This window comes from Procambarus clarkii, chromosome 19 (genome assembly GCF_040958095.1).
Source record: "Procambarus clarkii isolate CNS0578487 chromosome 19, FALCON_Pclarkii_2.0, whole genome shotgun sequence".
Taxonomy (NCBI): domain Eukaryota; kingdom Metazoa; phylum Arthropoda; class Malacostraca; order Decapoda; family Cambaridae; genus Procambarus; species Procambarus clarkii.
In genome coordinates, this window is record NC_091168.1 from 24,845,161 (window position 1) to 24,867,706 (window position 22,546).

Consider the following 22,546-nt stretch of genomic DNA (forward strand, 5'->3'; position numbering starts at 1 on the left):
TGACATTGTATCTATACAATGTATCATCTTTCTAATTCTTAGAATTAGAAAGATGGCATGCACTTTATGCCTAAAATGTGTTTTTATTTAGATAGCTATACAGTACACCAGCTTAGCAAACATTGAAATGATTTGTGTAATTTGTTCCCAATTATGATGCCGATTGTGATTATGACAATGCCTCTTTGTTATTCTGTTATTGTGACTTCTGTAACTAATGTACTATATTTTTTATGTAACCTTTCTAATTACAAATGCACAACCGTTTATAAATAAAGTTTTTTATTTGATTTGATTAAATTGTGCCCAGGATGAGTATGGAGTGCACAATAAACTATAGCCACCACTGGGGGTAACAATAAAATTATCCAATAACTAATGAGCCGTATTAACAACAACGGCATCAATAAGCTGAGCATCATACGTCTGGCAATGATGATAAACCAATCCCCTTAAACAGCGAGATCCCACAATGATAGAAGATCTAAACCACATCCTTAACACAGCATGGGCTTTGCAGCACTCAGTGTATATCTACGTGAAGACAGTGGCAGCTGAACCCCACCCGAAATTCGACCTACATTATACGTCTGGCAACGGCTGAACAATCAACCGCGCTTTCTCACAACTGCGATGTTTGCTGCCGGCATCGTCAGCTGGAGAGGTTCGAGGGGAATCAGTGCATCAGGAAACGTTTTAGGTGTAAGGTGCACTCGATAAGCTCTTCAAACCTTACTCTTTTTTGCTGTGTCTGTGTTTGTACTACTATAGGGTAAGTGGAACTGTGACAACAATCGCCATTTCTGCATTAAACACATGTTATTGCATTTTAAAGTATTTAGAGTAAACACGCCATGTTATAATTATAATTAAGTGTAGCCTACAGTTATATATATATATTGTTATCAGTTCAAGCTTACTGCATCAGTCTTGCAGCCACAATTTAAAGTCGTGTCGCCCAACCGGCCCAATTCATTAGGACTCGTATTGTCTGCACCCGCCACCAGTTAATCGTTGTTTGCAGCACATTGTTAACCAAGTGTGTTGTCTACACCAGTTGTCTTGTGTATACCAGTTTTTCGATTGATTGATTGATGAAGATTAAGCCACCCAAAAGGTGGCACGGGCATGAATAGCCCGTAAGTGGAGGCCCTTTTGAGCAATGTACGTACGTTTTGGCAACTTATGTACGTAACATAACAGATCTGTGGAGGTGCGACTGCACCCTGCGTGACGGGAGATGTCTCCCGTGCAGTTTTTCGTTTGGTTCATTTATTATGTGGCCAATATACGCGGGTCCATCCCATCCTATGGGTAGTGGTGGCCGGGAAGGTTAGAGAGAAGACACATGATGGGGCTCAGGAGCTGAACCAGTTGTCCTAATTGTCCACAGCAGGTGGTGCTGTTCACGACAATTGCCTTGTCAACACAATTGGTGGTTGGGTTGTGAGTGCATGAGAGTGCGTAATACATATTATTTATTACAATTCAGCCTGATATTATAATGTCAACTTGGTGGTAAACGTTAACAAACTCGTCCCAAAATAGTATCATGCATATTTAAGGTTACTACAATGAGACGTTCTCGGGAACGAATATAGATTGACCATTAATCTAGCAAATGACACCAAACTGCATGATAACCTTCATTGACGATTATCGTAGACAGTTACAACGACACGGGGTTGTGAGGGGTGGTGGCCGGGGGTGTATAATGACTGACAATCACCATTTAACGAGACTGTTAACGACGGTAGGAATGGCAACAGACTAGCAATATTTGGCGATACTTATGTACGTAACATAAATATTCAGATATACGTAATGAATGTAAAGACACTATAACACAAAGGGCACGCTTGTAAGAGAGAAAAAAGAATTTAAGCGGATGCACTAGTATAGAAACGAATGCTGCTAAATATAGAACGAAAATGCTTTAAAGAGCAAGGGCCACTAGGACGGACGGGAGATGGGTTAGAGCCAGGGAAGGCACCCCGAGGGTTGGGTCCCCTCCGAGACGCAGATGGTTAAAGGTGAGAGGGCTGGGCGAAGCGTCCCAGAGTTGCGATTCACTATGGAAATATTTAGGGAATTCAGGGCTAGATGGGTAGTCGATCGGTGGCGAGGCGGGTACACGAGTCTCGGCAGTGGACTAAAAGAGCATGATAAAGCTTATACCCTTGCTAACCTTGTAGTAAACACAGAAATTGTCGAACGTAATCTTGAGCTATCGGGTAAATCCATTAAATGTGTCATTAGAAGAGAGCTCTTGACTGAATTTGAAGAAAGTAGGAACAAGCAGATTCATTGTTTACCACAATGAGATGTGTCAAAACATGTGTATTGTGCAAGGAACAAAGTCAATAGAGTAACATGTTAATTTTCACAGCTCGAATACGACTTGGTTAAGGTTTGTGCCATTTGGACTTGTATAGGGATCTAGATGAAGCAAAGAGTGTGTGGACAAATACAGGGACACACACACTAGCACATTGCATCTTAGACTTTGTAAGCATTTAACTCTTTACAGATAAATTTAAATTCACACTGCATGACATGACAAGCTATTTTATTACAAATGATACTTTAAATCCTTGCACTGTATCCATATTCCGCTTCTAGTAGATAAATGACTTGAGGTTATGAATAGGCTGTGAAGTGTAACGACTAATAATCACAAACAACAGCTCTTTTATGATCCTGTAATATCTCCATATCTAAATATTTTATGTATTGGTAAAAGACGTAAGACGTAAATGCCAAAATGCTGTTGAATTTTGAAGTCCAACTAGAAAAGATTATCAGGGCAAATGTGGGTGGGTGTTGTTGACCTTCGACAAATCGCCGGCTTCATGTCCTCAAGGCCACTAGTGTTAGTGGCCCTCGGGTAAATAATGTTGATTTGGTAGTTGTGACGTGCACTGTTATGCGCCACAACCCAGATCTTGAAATTTTTCAATATTCAAAAACATTTGCCAGTCTTTCGACTTTTTGTAGAGTTCATGTAGATCTTTTTGTAAGACGATATCATTTTCACTTCCCACTTTACCCCATATCTTAGTCATCTGCAAATTTGATGATGTGGATTGTAATATTCTCACGTCATTGGTGTATTTGAAAAAGGGTTGGCCCCAATATGGAGCCTTGCGGTACCTCCACTCGCCACATTTTTCCAGTCAGATTCATTTATTGCACAGTGCAAACAAGTTATTTTGTTGATACTTAAAATAGTTTTACGCATTTGATATTACAGGATAATAGAAAAGTTGGTGTGTATGATGTTATTCTATATAGCTTGTACGTTCATCACACGTATTTTATTAACTGACTCACAATAACGTGGCCGAAAATTAGACACTCAGTGACGCAACCCACAAATATGAAAAGAAGTGACTCCCTTTCCTTCCATACATGTGGGATGGGTGTCTACATTCCCCATCTACTAGAAGCGAGAGAGGCCTGGTTTTACCTGCCATTTCCCCTTCAACAGTTGGCACCTGGTGTAGACACCCGCCACACATTGCAACATGGTCCTTTTACTCTGGGGGTTCTCCTTGCAACACCTTCGGTATGAATCGTAAACCATAGCTAACACCTTAAGATTTGGGTCTGGTGCTGCGGGTGTGGTCAGGTTGCGTGTGGCACCACTCAAGCAGACCAGACAGCAGCAGTAACTGTTGGCACCACTCGAGCAGACCAGACAGCAGCAATACCTGTGTCTAGGAGGGCTGAGCCGGATACTAACAATGAAGTGAGGGGAGGTGCCTCTTGCTCAAGGTCAACCCCACCCGCATGATGGTGATCTCTTGTTAGCATCATGCTGAAATGTTTGTAGCATCATGCTGAAATGTTTGTCTCCTTTCTCACACAGCATATGGCAGAGCCCACTCGAGGAAATGGCACTCTAGATCTTATGATAACTGCGGAAGATGGCATGAACGATCAGTTTTGTGCGTTGGGTAAAACAAAACACCATAGGCGATATAACATTTTATTAAATTTAATATTAATAATAAAATATTTGCAATTGCAGTTGCTAGTAATTTGCAGCCGAAGCTACTGGATTTCTTTACAGCTTCGCAGTTGCTAGTAAGTTGCATCTGCAAGTTGTTATAATTTGCAACTGCGAGTTGCAGCCTATGGTCTGCATGTGCAGAGATAAATGTTAAGTGACCTTAATAACTGTACTTCGGAGCACCCCACCCAACCCGACAGGGCAGCCAGGACATGACAAGGCGCCCCAGTCCTGGGCAGGAGCGTGTGTGCACCCTGCCTGATGAGGGAATTATCGGCGTCGCATGTTGGTCGTCCAAACCCACTTGCCGTCAACGGTGTGGCGGGCATGCACTTGAACTAGGATGCATGTCTAGATTGTCCTCGAGGTGACTTATCAAGGAATGAGAGAGGAATTGCAAAACACTTCCTGGAGGGAGCTAATAGATCATGTTGACCAGACCATACACCAGAAGGTGAAGGGACGACGACGTTTCGGTCCGTCCTGGACCATTCTCAAGTCACAATCGACTTGAGAATGGTTCAGTACGGACCGAAACGTCGTCGTCCCTTCACCTTCTAGTGTGTGGTCTGGTCAACATACTTTAACCACGTTATTGTGACTCGTCGCCTGTAATAGATCATGGTATGGAAGCATCGTAGAAAAATCTCATAAAGGTCATCACTGAACTCTGTTGTAACTAGCTCATCAAGATTGTAACTTGCTTAGCTAAATGAATTGTGGGGTTCAGTCCCTGAGCCCATTATGTGCCTCTGTAACCCTTTCCACTACCGCCCACAAGATGGGTATGGGGTGCATAATAAATGAACTAAACTAAAAACTGAACTCTTTTTCAAAAATATATTCCAAGAAGGAAAAAAAAGGGGAAGTAGTTGGATGATACAGGCTTTAATATTAAGTGGAAAATCCAGACAATTTCTTCATAAGGTCAGATGTAACACAAGCAAGGAGCAACAGTTTCAAGCTGAACAGTCTACAATGTAAGACTGAGAACATATATTTTTTTCCACCCCAGAGGGTTATAAACTCCTGGAACCGCCAACCCGCCGAAGCCGTAAATGCCAAAACTCTCTTAAATTTTAAAGTCTAACTGTAAAAAGTCAAGGCAAATGAGGGAACCTTCGACAAGCTGCCGGCTTCCTGTCCTCGTTGAAGCCACTGTTAGTGGGCCTCGGGTAAATTCAGGTAAATCTGGAGAAGGTATAAATTTACGAAGACTATGAGATATATAGAAGGCGTTAAATTCAGCTACTCAAGATATCTGATCAGCTAAAAGAAACTACGAAAGGAAACTTGCCGAAAACAAAGAAAGATACAAGGTCGTTCTATGCCTATATAAGAAGTAAAACCAAAACAAAAGACACGGCAGTTAGGACCCACAAGATGGGTATGGGGTGCATAATAAATGAACTAAACTAAACTAGTTAGGACCCCTTAAAATGAGGCTAAGTTGTAATAGACGATTAAAGGGTAGCAAACACTCTGAATGAATACTTTACACCACGTGTTCACACTAGAGAGATTAGACAATATCACATTTCCCACACAAATGTTTGAAGGTGAAGAGAGCAAATTGAGGGATATCCATAACGTGCGACAAATTATGCCCCAGATACAAGGTCTTTCAATAAAAGGGGGGGGGGGGGTAACCTTCAACAAGCCACTGGCTTTGTCCTTGTCGAGGCCACTAGTGTCAGTGGTCCTCGGGTAAAATCAATCTACGTTACTGCCAAATTGACATTTCCCTACAGCAGATTGATGAAGAAAAAAACCAGCTTGGAATTAAATTCATCATTCACTGAAAGTTGCACAAGTGGGAGCTGCGGTAAAAAAGCTAACCATGACCCAAGGAATTGTCAAGCAAATATTTGACTTTAAGGAAAAGAAGGTAGTAATTCAACTATATAATTCTCTAGCGCGCCCCACTTGTAGTAGTAATAACAATAATAATAATTTTTAATTTGCAAGAAAGTACAATGGGTTGGTGAGATTACATAATACTGGTATTTTTATATTTATGCAAAGCCACTAACACCCATAGCGTTTCGAGCAGAATTATTGGCTTATTTATCGGATTATTTAACGGAGACATCACTTTCGGAAAGACATAGCCGCTTTAGAGGAAGTTCAACACGGGCAACAGAAATCATTCCAGAACTAAATCGACTCTTAGTCCAGGAACAGTTGGGGGCCACATGCTGTAATGACTTCACTGCCCCCTACAGCACTGCAGAGATCAGAGAAAAATGACAGAGGAACTAGCGGGAGACAACCGACTTGCCCGGACCCTACAGGCGTGCAAAATGCACATCTCCATCGTCTACGGTTGGTAGATTCTCCATACTGAATCCAGTAGTGCCCCACCCATATCACTGGAACACCTCCACTGTCCACGATTTCATTTATTATGAACACCTTTATTGACAAAATTAATTACCATTTTGCCTAATCTGGGGATTTCGATTAATTCTTATTAAAGTGAGGATAATGCTGGTATTCACTGTCACACAGGACAGAGGGTCATACACAAGACAATAGGTCTAAACTGTGGGCTTAAGCACATACATATCATGGTTACAATCAATGTTTTAATGTATGAATATGTGAAAACAAACTTCTGTTGTGCACTGCCACACAGGGCAGGAATGGGTTCATGTGATGCAGCTTAGAAGTAATATAAATAAAATTGTTCTTCATTCTTTAAAATGGACAAGCAAATTTTGGATAAATTGTTAGGATGTTGTCCAGAACACCCGAGTCAATGAAATAGTTACGTAGTTGGTGGTACAAGAGGCCAGGAGGTCTAAAGTCTTTTACAGTTTCGCATTCAACAATATAGTGTTCTAGTGAATGCCTTAAAGGTTTATCACAGAGTTTACAATCTGAATATTCTGGTAGTGGCTCAGCCTCACTAACCTGCCAGATGTGTCTATAGCAAAGGCGAATTCGCACAATGACTACATCACATTGCCTGGTCCGGTTACTGTGCTGAGCATACAAATACCTATTATTTCTTAGCGCTCGCGTCAGACTACAGACCGTTTGTTGGCTGAATATTCCCCACCTCGTGGTTCCCGTTCTTCTTACCGGGTAACCGGGGCAGGTGCGAGAGACGAAGACGTCCGTTATGATGACATCCTTCGCTTCATTCGTCCTGTCCGTGGCCTGAAGAGACTAGGGATCCCATCCCTGCTTTTTCCCGTTGTTTTTAGACTCTTCTACTCTGAACAAAAATTCCAAGCAGCTATCGTGAGCCCGTAGTCTTTTTCTCGGTATCGGGCAGCCTTGGCGCATACGATACCTCGATCGTCGGCGCGCCTCGAGCAACAACACGGGGGTTGGCACACACTCCTTCCTTGAGGACTCTTGGTTCAGGCTTGATGACGAGTGGACTTCTGGACACCTACTCCGCCTGGGCGTCGCCGGGGGACGGAACGCACTTATTTCTCTTTGGTTCGCCATATTTTCCGCCTGACATCCCTCTTCAGCAGCCCACTATTTGACGCCGCACAGGGAAGTTTATTTTTGCCCCGTTTTCTGGCTGGTTCCTGGGGGAGGGATTGGGGAAATTGGTATCCGGCGCCGGAGTTGGTAGGCCCGCTGTCTACTGCTTAGCCCTGGGGTCATAGGAAGAAGTCTGAGTTTTGCCCATTTGGGGTTTTAAGTATTACAGGGGCATTCTTGGTATTAGCGCGTTTGGCTTTTGACTATTCGACTACACACTGGCCGCCTGACGCATTGTCGTCGGGTCACAGGCTGTCCATAGCCTGTGACCCCACAGGCTATCGACAGCCTGTGACCCCACAGGCTATCGACAGCCTGTGGGGTGGCTCTTGCCTCCCTGAATAATGCCACGTATTATTGAGCACCTACCATGCAGTGCATTTATCAGCCTTGAGGCACAAGTGTGCTGTCATAAAGCCTTTGGGTTTGAGTTTTTCTCAGCTCATGGGAACTTACATATAAACGGTGTTTATATGTAAGTACGATTAAGGCAATCACGGTGTTTATATGTAAGTACAGTACCAATTATGAACCAGGGATGAATGAGCATCCACCCTTATATGCCCCAGGTGAGAGAGGGGAGACCCTTCCGACCTCGGAGGATCTGTTTTTCGCTCTCAGAAAATTCACATTTTGAATACGTTTGATTTCTGAGGTTTGAGCAAAAGACAGTCTGAGAAAATGATTTTTAATAAAGTAAGTTATAAAGTAAATGAAATAAGATGGTGAATGAACAATTATGAACTAAAGTAACAGTAAGAATATGATTTGTAAAGTAAATGATCCTGTATATGTAAGCTACATATAAACAGCAGATAAAAACATTATGGATTATAAAGTATACAGACTAAAAGTACAGCTGTACAGTATAAGTAAATACAGTAAGAGTACAACTGAGTATACACACTCCCTTTGTCTAGCAGATGGAGAAGACAGATTGCAAGTGTTTTGTAGTGTATTGTGATGACACTGCATAATTCTAGCAAGGGGAGGCACACTAGTGATCTGGACATCCACTATCACATAAGTACCAATCTATAGTTAGGTCATGGCTGTAATTGTACATTTCATGACCAGGAATATTTTTATATATACAGTATATAAAAGTGAGACCTTTTAAATTATTATTAGCTAGTGATAAGCATTAATTTGCTTAAGAACTATCAAGTCATCTTAACTCAGTTCAGAGAACTATCTACTCACTATTATATGTTTCACAGAAGATGAGCGTTCTTCATTAATTCAGATTGGCATTGAACTAAAGTATCAATCCACAAATTACGATGTCCATGTTGATGAATCCAGCTGGAGCAGTCTGCAGTTGCAGTGATATATTTGCATACAACAATGGTTGGTAAGTCATTCACCCAGTTGTAGGTTCTCTTGAGGTCATAAGGGAGAAATCTTGTGCTCAGGTGATTGAGTCTCAGACACTAGTGTGTTCCATTAGAACTCATAATGTACCAATGGACATAGAGTACATATTTTGATGATAATAGAGCAAGTTGGCTATGCTCATAAGTGGACTTAGGTCTTTAGCCACTTGAAAAGTATTTCCATCACAAGAAGTTACTAACCTGAAAATGCAAGGATGCTACTTTAATCTGGAATAGGAACTAAAATTGTTTCAACCTGATCCTAATTTGTATTCAGTATTGTATTGACACAACAATACTTATCTTATGCTGCATATCTGGTGGGGTTTGTTTTCTCTAATGCTTAAGCACCAACCCCTTGCTTAACATGCAATATATTAGTCTAAACCATCATGCAATGTTAAGCAACAATACTTCAAGAAATATAATTTGTGAATTTCAGATGACACATAGTTCTTCAAATCCTTTACTAATGGGACGAGTAGCATTGCTAATGACGATTGTTGTGGTGCTAACAGGAGGAATGTTGGTTGTAGATGCCAAGCCTGGACGAGGTCCACATTTTGATACATCCATCAAAGAGTATGATAATGAGGTAAGGTCTTGAATTAGTTATAAAAGTTCATATTCATAATTTTTTTAGCAATAAGATATAGCATTTGATAAGGTTTTTAGATACAGAACATTACATATTTAGTCGTAATTTGTACAGACTTCCATTTCTAACTAAATCATGTACATTTAATTGTTTGTTAATAATTATTTTGTTTCTGTATCATCCTACAAATATAAATACAGGATAAACATAGTACTGTACTTAACAAATAATTTTGGTTGTCAGTTAACCATTATTTTGTGTAAAGAATGTAGTTTTTCATTTGTTGAATTATAATTATTGGTATAAAACATTACTCTCAAAGCGAACATGCTGGACTGGCGAAGTGTGCAAGACAGAGTTCCAAGCAGAATTTCGGTGCAAGTGTCCTAGATGGTACTGGTGCCGCAGCCCGGGTCGCTACTACCATGCTTACTGTACCATGTCTGCTCTTGGTTACATCTGGATCCAGCCAGGAGGACTTGTTCCAGAGGATGCTCTTCATCAATAGTTAACCAATGAGGACTACCACCAACAGTCACTGATGACCACATGAAAATCTCTGCTGCTTTAAGAGTATTAAAGTACTACACTACAGTATTGCACTGTATTTCATCATGGCCAAGAAGAAGCCTTTTCATCCTTTGAGGGTTTATAGAGGTTAGTGGTCTTTCTTTTACAAAAGATTAAGAGACAATTGAATGTTCTAATTTGAAGTGAAATATAAACTAATGTAAGTTTGTGTAGGAATATTTATGTATATAAAATATGTACAGAATATAATTCAGTTTTGTCTTGTAACTAGTCACTCTGTTGTTCTACACTTTGCTTCATTTTAAATGAGTTGTAATATATTGTATTGTCTTAAGAATCTAAATGTGTTATATCATTTTAATGTCATTGTGTTTATATGTGGATGTTACAGAGAGGTTATTCATTAAATTGTGACATTAAACAACCTGTCCTCAGGGAGGTGGTACTCTGGGGGTATTACTTCTAAACCACTATATACTTAGTGCTATTTGTCTATCTATTCCCTATCTAGGTTAGGTCAACTTTAATTACATTTGGTTAAATTAATATGGTGCATTCTCAAATATGTGAAATAGGAAATTCAAAAATTATTTATATCCCTAGAATTTAATTTACAGAAAACCAAATTCTTCGGAGAATTTCAAAGAAAAGGAGTTAAGCATAGACTTTATATTTTAAACCAATGATTTATAATATGATACAATTACATCTTGAAAATATTCTGTTTAGGATAAAGGTTGTCTTGCCAGTTGTCTACAAGACGACTATTATTGGAACGGTAATATGCTTTCAGAGCATCACAAATATCTAGATAACTGTCCAGTTGATGTAAGAATGGGTTTGGTGTCTCGTGGTAATCACTTTACCCTGAGGACAGGTTCCATTAAGAGATACATAATCATATAAAACTTAGAATCCAACCATCTATCATTTTCATTTATTGTAGGCTGTATCAGAATGGCATTGTACAACATCACATTGGTTATGGAATGTAGTTACTCGTAATTTTTTATTTGATAATTAAAATAATTTTTTTACTGTATTTACAAGTACAGTACTGTATTCTTGTACAAGTTTGTTTAGGCTTATAAATACTCTTAGTCAGAACTGCTTTTGTCCAGTAAAAATGTTTTCTATAGGTAGGGTTATGTTACCAGATCATGTTACTGTTCTGTACAGTATATATATTTGTTCTTGTTTTGTTTTGCAAAGAACTCTTATGAATAATATCTTTGTTATAATATGAATGAAACAAAAGTTTCGAATACAGCCAGGTATCAGATTTAGGTTGCATATTCTGGTACAATATATGGTAATACATACTGTATAGCATTTTTTACATTAGTCATTTTGACTCTCATCGTATGAGAGGAATTTGGGATACCTAACTTGGAGTGATGTGCTGCTTGTTATTTTAGGGGCACTTGTGCACCTACTTTGTCATTCCTTATACCAGCAAGTTGGTCTAATCTACCATCATGATGTATCTCTTCACCCAATAGTAGTAGTAGGCATCCATCAGTCTCGGGAGACTATGGAGTTGTGCTCTGGTTGTCAGTCTGGCGGTGCCTCTCCAGGGCACAAAGCCAGAGTAGGTTGATACGGGGAAGAAGCTGTCACCCATGCAGCAGGGATGGGTGACAGGCGCCATCACCCATTTGTTCGGCACAGAAAGTCTCCAATGGAAAGGCAAACGCCAAAACGATTGGTTTTGGCATTCCGTTGTTGCAGGAACTGTCGGAACAAGGTTAAAGGCAACAATGAACTGCCCTAGGGGCTCCACCTCTGGAGTTTACCTCGAAGTTAGTAAAAGAAGGCACAGTGACTCCAAACCTGGAGACTGCCATTGTTGGGGCTGGAGAAGAACCACCCCAGTAAGGGCAAGAATGACCCCAGCCTCCTGAAGCAGAGCCTGGGCCACAAGAGCCCCAGGAGGTGGACGACCGAGCCTCGCACCTACGGGTTCCAGACAGATATCGTAACATCCCTCTTTCACCCGAGGCGGCTTCCTCCATGACCCAGCAGAAGGAAGAGTAATAATTAATTAATTGTATTAATATAATAATAATTATAATTAATAATTATTATTATTCCTTCTTTCATGTGAATAATACAATATGAATAATGGTGCTGATATCTAAACATTAGTTATGTTCTGAAGTTTGTACAAGATTTCTCATAAGTATTTTGCTCACACACACAAAATGAATAAAATAATTATTATGAATTGTATGGGAGAGCTAAGTTTTACAAACCTCATAGAAAATAAAGTTGTCATTTATTTTTATTGCTTAGTTTACTTTTATTTACTCAATTTACTAATTATTTACAAAATAGTTAGATTTACATATGAAGAACAATACAGTATGTGGCTTTGATAAGAAATGTAACAATATTCTTGTTTTTATTAAAAAAATTTTTTTTTATCAAAAAGGCCTACAAGTATCCTACCTTCCTGTTGAGTTTCTAAATGTATATCGCACCAAAGCACTTTATCAATACCAGTATTATTATAAATTTAAATACAAAAATTTCACGTTTATTTTGGTTGATATTTGACAATCTATTCAAGAAGGAATGGGTTTTGCTGTACATAGCATCTTTGCATGTACAGTATCTACTACATGTGTACCATCATATATATCTGAACAAATCTTAGTTTGGTATGACATTTGGCATCTTTATTCCTTGTGATACTAGTCAAACTCAAGTATGCAATAGCATTGTTTTGTTTACTGTGCAGTATCTGTAATTTCCGTGACCTATCTAATAATAATCTTTTTACACCTCCAAGTAGCCAACTCTCTACTGTGTGTGTGTGTGTGTGTTGTGTGTGTGAGATAAGAGTGAATGTACTGTATGTATGGTAAGTGCACCATTTTGCACTTAATTAAAAATTGTTTCTCGAGTATAGTTCTTATATTACTTTATATTTCATTTAGAAACATGGAAGGGCATAGATAAAATCTTCCAGTTTTACAATATTACAGTAGCAATATATATGTAGGATGTATGATTCTTCAGCTGATGTGTGTGTGTGTGTGTGTTGTGCATACTTATTTACAAATTATAACCACCATTTTGTAGCAATGGATAGCTTTAGAACAGGGGTACTGTATTGATAATGATACACACATTATGCTCACAGCTTTTACATATTTGTTTTTACTTTTATTTTATGATCATACAACATTATGCAGAACTCGTGTTGAATGCCTCTCGTAATCTTGTATTACTTTGTTGATAAATATCTGAAGTACCCTATCACGTTGCATTGATAACTAGCAGAAGTATCCGGGTATTATCTGGGTGCAGAACAGGAAATTACCCTCCTGGCATGCCCCACAGAGATTGAACGTCAATACTTACGGTTTCCCAATGATGGGACAGGAGGCCTGTTAAGCTTAAGCTTATCCAGGTTCTCCCTAGGCCATCTTCTGACCTTCCCCAGTATTCAGCCCACAACAGCTGTCTAACTCTCAACTACTTGTTTACTGCTAGGTGAACAGTGGCATCAGATGAAAGGAAACAGTTCACAGACACTTTTGTTCTGGGCCAGAATCAGTGGTGTAGGAAGGTTCTAAAGTTAGGGAGGAGTAAGCATGTGAAAAAAGGCACTACTCATGTATCATATATTTTTATATTACACACATTTTGTATTTAAAATCAAAATACAATAAAAAAAAAGCTTTACAGTAGGCTCATGAATCCATATTGTATTTAAAATCAAAACATAACAAAACACGTTATTTAATTATTTTACATTTTACATGTAAAAAGAAAACAAAGCAATATGAAAAATGTATGAAGCAACTTCAGCAGCCTCTTTCATCTAGGCTTCATTCTTGGAAGATATTTATTACATAATTATAATCCAGCTCAGTAGTCAACCCTTTCAATGAAGAGCAAAGCTAACCCAGACAATCTATTCTCGCCCACTGTAGGATGATGGTATGACTTTGTACTTGAGGCTAAATGATCATTCCGCATCTGAGCTAGTTATTGGTATGGTCAGAAAAATGTGATACCGTATGAATAGGTTTGAATAAATGGAACACGTCATTGAATTTATGCCATTGTTGATGATCAGTTTCCCGACACTTGAATTTACCATATTGCTAGTGCTCGTGATCTCTGTATGTCTTTGAATGAAAGAAACTCTTAAGTAATATCAGTTTTATTGCACAAGTTACAAAATGTTGAAAAGGTTCCACTTTTGAAGAAAGTGCTCAGGGGGGAGTGACTGCCGCTTTTGCTCTCTCCCCTGGCTGTGTCACTGGGCAGAATTGAACCCAGAACCTCTCTGTGGTGACCCAACTGCACTTACCACTGTGCCACACATTATCACTAATAGTGTACATATTCAATATTCACAATTTTTACGATGGACAATAATTATTACGTATAATATTCAATGTACACAATCTTTGCTATACAAGATCTTTACTACTCATAATCTTTGCTACACATGAGCTTCAGTAGGCACAATTTTCAATATACAGGATACATGCTTTTAACTACTGTATATACAATATTAATCCAGACTGAGCCTCAATAAAGACGATAATTGCTGTTGACAGTCTACATGCCTGGAGGAAGCTCTACACTATATGATTCTCACCCAGGCTGCAACCAAGTGAAGATCCTTATATCTTACTGTACATAATCTTCACTTTGCAAACATTTCTTACCCAGGTCACTACACATTTACAGGTGAAAATAGTGTGCTGTCAGGCTCTTCAATATACACATCTATATATTACTGTTACTAAACCACACTTGGGCTTTCTCGGATCCCATATTTCATGGTTTTGTAAACCTCTTCATGACCCAGGCCTTTTAAGGCCTCTCTCTCTTCCTGTACTGCAATGGTCGGTGCAGTTGATTGACAACTGAATGTTCCCGGCAGGACGAGATGTTGGATCACATTTCTTTACGCCTTTTGATGCTGTTGCTCTTGTTGCAATAAATAGATACCTGGGATGATGTTATAGATTCAGCTACTCGGAACAAGTTCCAAGTAGCACGGGCTATGATGAGCCCATAGTGGACTTACCTGGCACAGGAGCGGTGCTGTGTGGATACCTGGGAGTTGGGCATCTGTTATAGGTTACTTTCTGATACTGGGAAAGGTCAGTGGTTGGCTTCCTGTGGGGAATTTGATAAGCCTAATTGGCTTCCTATCCCCAACAATAGGAAACAAATACTTAAAACCTATTACTGGAGGCTCTATCAGTGAGTCAGTTTGTCAAATTCCTTTTAATTTTTATTAGATGCATACTGGACAAACACACTTATAATCTAATGGCTGTGTACTTCCATTTTACAAATGAAACATTAAAAGTATGGAATGTACAGTACTGTATAATGTTTGTCTGCATATTTAATTTACTGAAGGATTGATTCCTGTTATATGAAGTACTGTAATAAACTACAATAATTCTCTTGGAACACAACATTTTTGGCAGATATTCTTTAATCAGTTAACCTGCCCTACATACTTCTCAATGTACACGGTTACATACCATGCATTGTCACTGAAAACAGTACAGTATGTTAAAAATAAAAAAGGGAGGTACAGTATCTTGTAATAATAATTTTAATATTATTTTATCACATGAAAATATTTCAGGATTTGAAATACACTTTTTACACAGTTGGTACAATATTTTGTATAATCCCACACAGCCTTATGGCCTGTAACGAATGTCTATATGTATGTATTTGGTTGATTACACACAGTTTAGTGGTTTTTTATATTTATTGAGTACTGTATAGTCTTGGTTATAGCAGTTGGATTGTTGGCAGTGTAGTGTAGTGTCGTAGAAGTTGAGACGAAGTCTGGAGCAGGGCAGAAAGCCGAGTGAGGCCAGGAGTAGAGAGCTCGGATGCGGGGTGAGAGTCGTAGAGCGTGGCTGGCAAAGTCGAGGAGCTTGATGCGGGCGGAGTCTGGATGTTTGCTCTTGTGTCGAGGCTAAAGCGTTTTGTGATGGTAGGAACTGGACAGTGTTGAATGTTGTTCTTGTTGTTGAATGTTGAAGATTTGTGGTATCTCTCCAGTATCTGTACTGAACCATTGTTGATATTACTGATGATTATTCATCATTGTTTTTGTTTTAGATTCAGCTACTCGGAACAAAAGTTCCAAGTAGCACGGGCTATGGAGCCCGTAGTGGAACCGTAGTATTGTCTTACAGCCCCACTCCTGTGTCAGATAACTGATCTGATTATCCGATTGATTGATTTATGAAGAATAAGCCACCCAAGAGGTGGTATGGGCATGAATAGCCCATAAAAGGTAAATTTTTTTGGAGCGAATTCATACGGCATGCTGAGGTCACATTGAAATCATCACTCCTTAATATGTGGCTGCTATCGTGGGGAAGGATACTTCTTGACAGCATTTATGAGGATGTCTAGCTGCTGGACACTTTTTTTTTTTTTTTACCAGAAGAGTGGCAGTGTTGATGACTTTGGGGTGGTTACTGCAAGATTCAGGGACCCTTAATTAAGTGCTTCACATTCCAGGAGATAGTGAAGTAGTGGCTTGTCTGATTGTTTGGCAGAAGATGCATTCCCTAGCTCTGGGTTCATCATCATCCCAGTTACATCTGTAACCTAAACGTAGTCTATATAACCGAACTGCTATTTCCCTGTGGATTCCAGTCAAGATATTTAGCCTATCTAACTTGGTAGCCTGTAGATACCATATTGTAGAAGATAAACCTTCTGCTACTTTATTGTAGATGGGCTTTGTTGAGGAGTGCTAGTTATTTTGGTGCTGGTGTTTTTTATGTACTCTTGGCTGGGTTGGATTGTCTTGTGGATTACTGTTTGACAAGTTGCCAATGATTATTGGTAACTCGATAATGATTATTCTGTTGTTTTGGTTGTTTTAGATTCAGCTTCTCGGAACACAAAGCTCCAAGTAGCACAGGCAATGGTGACCCCGTAGTGGACTTACAGCCCCGCTCCTGTGCCAGGTAACTGATGGATAATTATTCGATTGAGCCACCCAAGAGGTGGCACAGGCATGAATATCTTGTAAGATTATTTGCTTATTGATGGCTTATATAGTTGGGCCACACCTTGCCCGACTATCCTCTAGTAGGTCAGGGAAGAGGTATTAATTGTAATTAGTGGACTAAGTAGAATTAACAGAGCCCTCTCTTTATCTGCACATAAGCTGATAAGAATATGGAGAAAGTATATTACTGACATAGTATACTTGCTACAGGCCAAACCTAACATTAATCGGTGTTTGGTTATATTATTTTAAGATAATACTTAACATTTAACAGCAAGTAACATTTCAAATTATTATACAGCTTAAAATGTTGGTAGTGGTGTGTAGCCCGAGATAGTGCTTGTGGTGTGTGTAGCCCGAGATGGTGGTTTTGGCATATGTAGCCTGAGATTTTGGTTGTGGTGTATGTGTAGCCCGAAATGGTAGTTGTGGTGTGTTTAGTTTGAGATGGTGGTTGTGGTGTGTGTAGCCTGAGATGGTGGTTGTGGTGTGCATAGCCTGAGATGATAGTTGTGGTGTGTAGCCCGAGATGATGGTTGTGGTGTGTGTAGCCCGAGATGGTGGTTGTCGTGTGTGTAGCCCGAGATGGTGGTTGTGGTGTGTGTGGAGCCCGAGATGGTGGTTGTGGTGTGTGGGGGGCCCGAGATGGTGGTTGTGGTGTGTGTGTGGCCCGAGATGGTGGTTGTGGTGTGTTTAGTTTGAGATGGTGGTTGTGGTGTGTGTAGCCCGAGATGGTGGTTGTGGTGTGTGTAGCCCGAGATGGTGGTTGTGGTGTGTGTAGCCCGAGATGGTGGTTGTGGTGTGTTTAGCCCGAGATGGTGGTTGTGGTGTGTTTAGCCCGAGATGGTGGTTGTGGTGTGTGTAGCCCGAGATGGTGGTTGTGGTGGGTGTAGCCCGAGATGGTGGTTGTGGTGTGTTTAGCCTGAGATGGTGGTTGTGGTGTGTTTAGCCTGAGATGGTGGTTGTGGTGTGTGTAGCCCGAGATGGTGGTTGTGGTGCGTGTGTGTGTGTGGCCCGAGATGGTGGTTGTGGTGTGTGTGAGGCCCGAGATGGTGGTTGTGGTGTGTGGGGGGCCTGAGATGGTGGTTGTGGTGTGTTTAGCCTGAGATGGTGGTTGTGGTGTGTGAAGCCTGAGATGGTGGTTGTGGTGTGTGTAGCCTGAGATGGTGGTTGTGGTGTGTGTAGCCTGAGATGGTGGTTGTGGTGTGTGAAGCCTGAGATGGTGGTTGTGGTGTGTGAAGCCTGAGATGGTGGTTGTCATGTGTGTAGCCTGAGATGGCGGTTGTCATGTGTGTAGCCTGAGATGGTGGTTGAGGAGTGAGTAGCCCGAGATGGTGGTTGTGGTGTGTGTAACTTGAGATTTTAGCAGGTGGTTTTACTTGAATTTTCGTGAGGTGGCCATCATTTCTAGTGGCCTCATTAGGGATAGTAAGTTGGTAGCTTGTCAAAGATCAATGTTCTCCAGTACTTTTTCCAGCTCAGTTTTCAACTGAAGTATTCAATTGACATTTACAGCTTCAGCAGGTAGGCAGTTCCATTGGGTTTTAACCCTGTGAGTGGAAAACATGTCCTGTTTTCTGTCCTGTATTGTAGCTTCAGCTTGAAACTGTTGCCCCCTTTGTGTGTTGCATTGAACCTTTTAAAGAAGTTCTTTTTTTTAAAAGAAGAGGTCTTTTAATGTGCTATACCAAGTAGCATTAATCTCATATAATCTGTATCTTAATTCAGCCAGTAGTGGTTGCTGTTATTGTTAGTATTAAACACTGTACTGTATGTGTACTATCATAACTATTCTCCCTGTTTAAACCCAATACTTACTACCACGTAAACTCCATCATTCATATTCTAATTAATTGTAGTAAATTCATTCTTCTGGTAATCAATACTATGAGAGTTTGTTTGTCAACTTGTCTGTCTCTGTCCAGAGTTGGAGGCCAGATTCTACTTGGGGCTAGCCTTACCCAAATTTGCAGGGTGGAAATGTCTGGGGTATGGGACAGACATAGGTAGGTCAGGGTAGACCCAAGTTAAATATTTTAAGAAATGTTAGCATTTATAGTGACCCATGTGATTTTTAGTCAAATGCCAAATATTTGGTATCAGTTCCCTAGAGTTCTTAGTGACGATATATTTTCTGGAAGACCCATATGATTGTTACAGTGCTTCTTGACAATACATTTTTCTTAAGATGGGGATCACAAAGAATAGACCAAGGGGATGGGATAGGGGTGAAGAGGGGAAAAGGTTTAAAGGAGTGGAAAAGACCCAGGTGCAGCTAGGTTCCTCTTCTATAACTATAAATGGAAATGTCTATCTGTTTGAGGTGGGGGGAAGAGTAGGGAGATGGAGATGAGCAGTGGATGGGAGAAGACGAAAGGGAAGAGGGGAGGAGGCTGGGAAAGGGTTGAGGGGGGAAAAGAGGAAAAGAGGGGGGGAGGGGGGGGAGAGAGAGAATCCCAGGCACTGCTGGGTACCCCCTTCTAGAGAAAGAGATTGATCAGACAAACAACAGAGAGACCCAGGCAATGGAGAGTCCTCCTCCCTCCCCATTCCCATAGACTTCTATATACAGTACTAATGAAATAATGAAATCCTAAACATGATAATGTGACCACTTATGATTATTTATAAGTATTGGCAGCAACAAGTGTTGGTGATAAACTCAAGCACATACTCCAATGTTAGTTTTAAGATTTGCCTGAAACGCTGTGCGTGATTAGTGGCCTTATTTAAAAGAAATAGAAAGGCTCTATTATGTGTCAATATACACTTGATCATATTACTGTACATTTTTCTTCATATTTATTTATAGTTATTATAAAAAAAAATCATTTATGGCATAAACTTTACATGTAGGCTTTTGCAAAACTAATTGTCACAATGCATGTAAATATTATTGTTTCAGCTTCAATGAATAGATGACACATGTCTCCATAGATTTTGGTTTATGATGAAGGTTTTGTCTAACAATTTACAAGTTATTTGTCTGCAAATCAACTGTCAAAATAGTTTAATGTGCCAGTTGTAGACATGATTATCAGTATACAGTACTACCTTGTCCTGGTGTTGGAAACAATTCAATAATAGTTGTTGGAAAAATTTTTGGTCTTAAAACATTAATTAGCACTGTGCATGGGAGAGTGGAAATGGTTGACAGGTTTCATGGTAATATTTGAGTAAAATCAGATATTGTTGGCAAGCTTGATTGAGCCTGGGGCCATATGTCTGCCTTAGATGCTTTACCTGTAACCTTGACAGCATTATTTTTCCAAATGTCAGATTTTTAAAATACCAAATGTGAACTATCCGAGACGTTTCCATAGAGGGAATAATTCATACACAAGGGAGACCATTCGAACATCTATAATAACTCATTTAGACTTTAATAATCTTGGGCAAGTCGAATTTGTAAAAAGAAAAGTATTTACTGTATATAAAGAAGTACAGTAACAAAAATACATCTACAGTGTAAGTACTTTTCAAAAGTATTAAATATACAGTACAGTACTATGAAAATTAAGAAACAATAAAACATTATATTTATTTCCATAAGTAAGAATTATTCATGTGCAGGACTATAGTATAGACCTGTGTCCAGTGACCTGCTTCTCAAGACATACGAAGAGGTCCTTCGGAGAGTACAACCTGATTTGACCAACTTTAGAGAAGCTAACATTACATGTAAATCACTGAGGACCACTACACTTGTGGCTGGGAAATGGTGGAAAGGACAGCATAGTACTTAATAAATTGCATTATGGGTGTAACGGCTATCTTTGGGTTATTTTTTGTTCATACAAAAATGTAAACCATGTGAAATTTACTCGACTTCTGCTTAATATATTAGATTCTTCCTTGTAATTTTTATGCGAATGTTTGGCATATTCAGAATGATAAAGCTTCTGACAGGTTAAAAGTGACAGTGGAAAAAATAAATGTATAAAGAAATATTTCTGAGAGCCATCTACAAAGCAAATGGTAGGGGTTAAATATTATAACCCGTAGTGTTTTAAGGAGAGCCACCGTCTTAACTATTCAAAACACCCCTGTGAAAACTATTTTATATAGCCTATGCCAACTATTTTATAATGTGATCTTAATTTGAACAGGAACATGGAACTCTCTTAATATCCAAATTAAGGTTTTCATTGGCAGTGCTGTCAGTAAGTATAAAAAAAAAAAAAAAAAAACTTTTCTGCTCATGAATGTCATATCATACACTTATTAATACTTGGACACACACAATTCATCCTCTCTTTTACAGCTCACAAAAAGTATTAATTCACAACATTTACAGGTGTAGACACTATTAGTTACTATTAAAAATAACTAAATAAAAAAAACCACAGTACAGTACAGTAGATAATTTTAATTAACTGGGTTATCTATTACTTTATGAATACACAGATCAGATTGAACAGCACTTGAAATATAGATAATAGAAACAATTAAGCATATAAGGCACCCCCACCAAAATATTGAAGTTTTATCCAAGTTTCTCATGAAGATTAGAACATAAACAAAAAAACTTGTAATCATTTGAACTTTGCCTTTGATGTTGAGAAGGGTTAATGAAATGCATCTCTGTGTCATGCATTAATAAAATTGTAAAATGAGCTTTGGAGAGTTAATTTTTCAATTTCCTTCTCAGGTGAAGAAAATATAAAAAAAGTAGAAGATTCATGCTAGAATCATGGATCTTGCTCTTTGTCATATTCAATAACATGTCAACAAGAAAGATTTCTACCAAAATACAGTACTGTATACAAATTATATATAATGTTTGTTGTATCTGATAGATGCCTACTACTGTACCTAATAGCCAGAACTGTACTACTTGGTCTAGTATTCAAGGCCCAATTTACCTAACAGTGTGATTTGTTATTTTCAAATTTCTTTTCTAATTAGTTTATTCCAATTAATATTAAATACATGAAATACTGACTTATGATATGTTTGATCAAATTTGTTAGATTTAACATTAAAAAATCAAATGCATTATAATGAAAAAATTCTGTAACAAATTTTTAAAATTTAATACTTGATAGTCAACTTGACCTATTAGGTACATTATATACCGAGTACTAACGGATTAAATTTGTAAACAGAGGTATGTACCACTGATTGTAATACAGTTCAAATTTATAACTTGAACTTCCATATATTTTAAGTATGTTCCATTTAATTTTAATGTCTGCCACAAATATGCAGTATGTTTAATTCGGAGATTGTCCTTGCAGTATGGTCTTACATCCTTACATTTTTTTGTAATGTAGAAAACATTATTTAAAATTTTAATATCTGCAATATAAGTACACTGTACTGTACTTTACAGAACTGTACTGTACCATGAAGTTCTAAACCATCGTAAGATTATCATTCAAATGCACAAAGAAATCACATTAACATGATATACTGTATATCAATTGGAAAAGCAATGGGAGCTCTGAGGTGACTCGAACCCATGACAGACACTCTCAGCTGCTGACGCTAAT

At 39.0% G+C, this 22,546-nt stretch overlaps 1 protein-coding gene across 2 annotated transcripts; it reads left to right on the forward strand.

The window, feature by feature from the left end:
- The first annotated feature begins 619 nt into the window (after positions 1-619).
- LOC138366238 (uncharacterized) lies at positions 620-21,668 on the forward strand. 2 transcript variants are annotated; one of them, XM_069327163.1, is made up of 4 exons: positions 620-772; positions 8,740-8,873; positions 9,338-9,490; positions 9,816-21,668. In XM_069327163.1, exons 3-4 carry the CDS (start codon positions 9,338-9,340, stop codon positions 9,999-10,001), a joined length of 339 nt encoding a protein of 112 aa, XP_069183264.1. In that variant the 5' UTR covers positions 620-772; positions 8,740-8,873; the 3' UTR covers positions 10,002-21,668. The 2 variants fall into 2 exon arrangements, with proteins under 2 accessions (XP_069183264.1, XP_069183265.1); XM_069327164.1 differs by lacking the exon at positions 8,740-8,873 and having other exon boundaries at positions 624-772.
- The last annotated feature ends 878 nt before the right edge of the window (positions 21,669-22,546 follow it).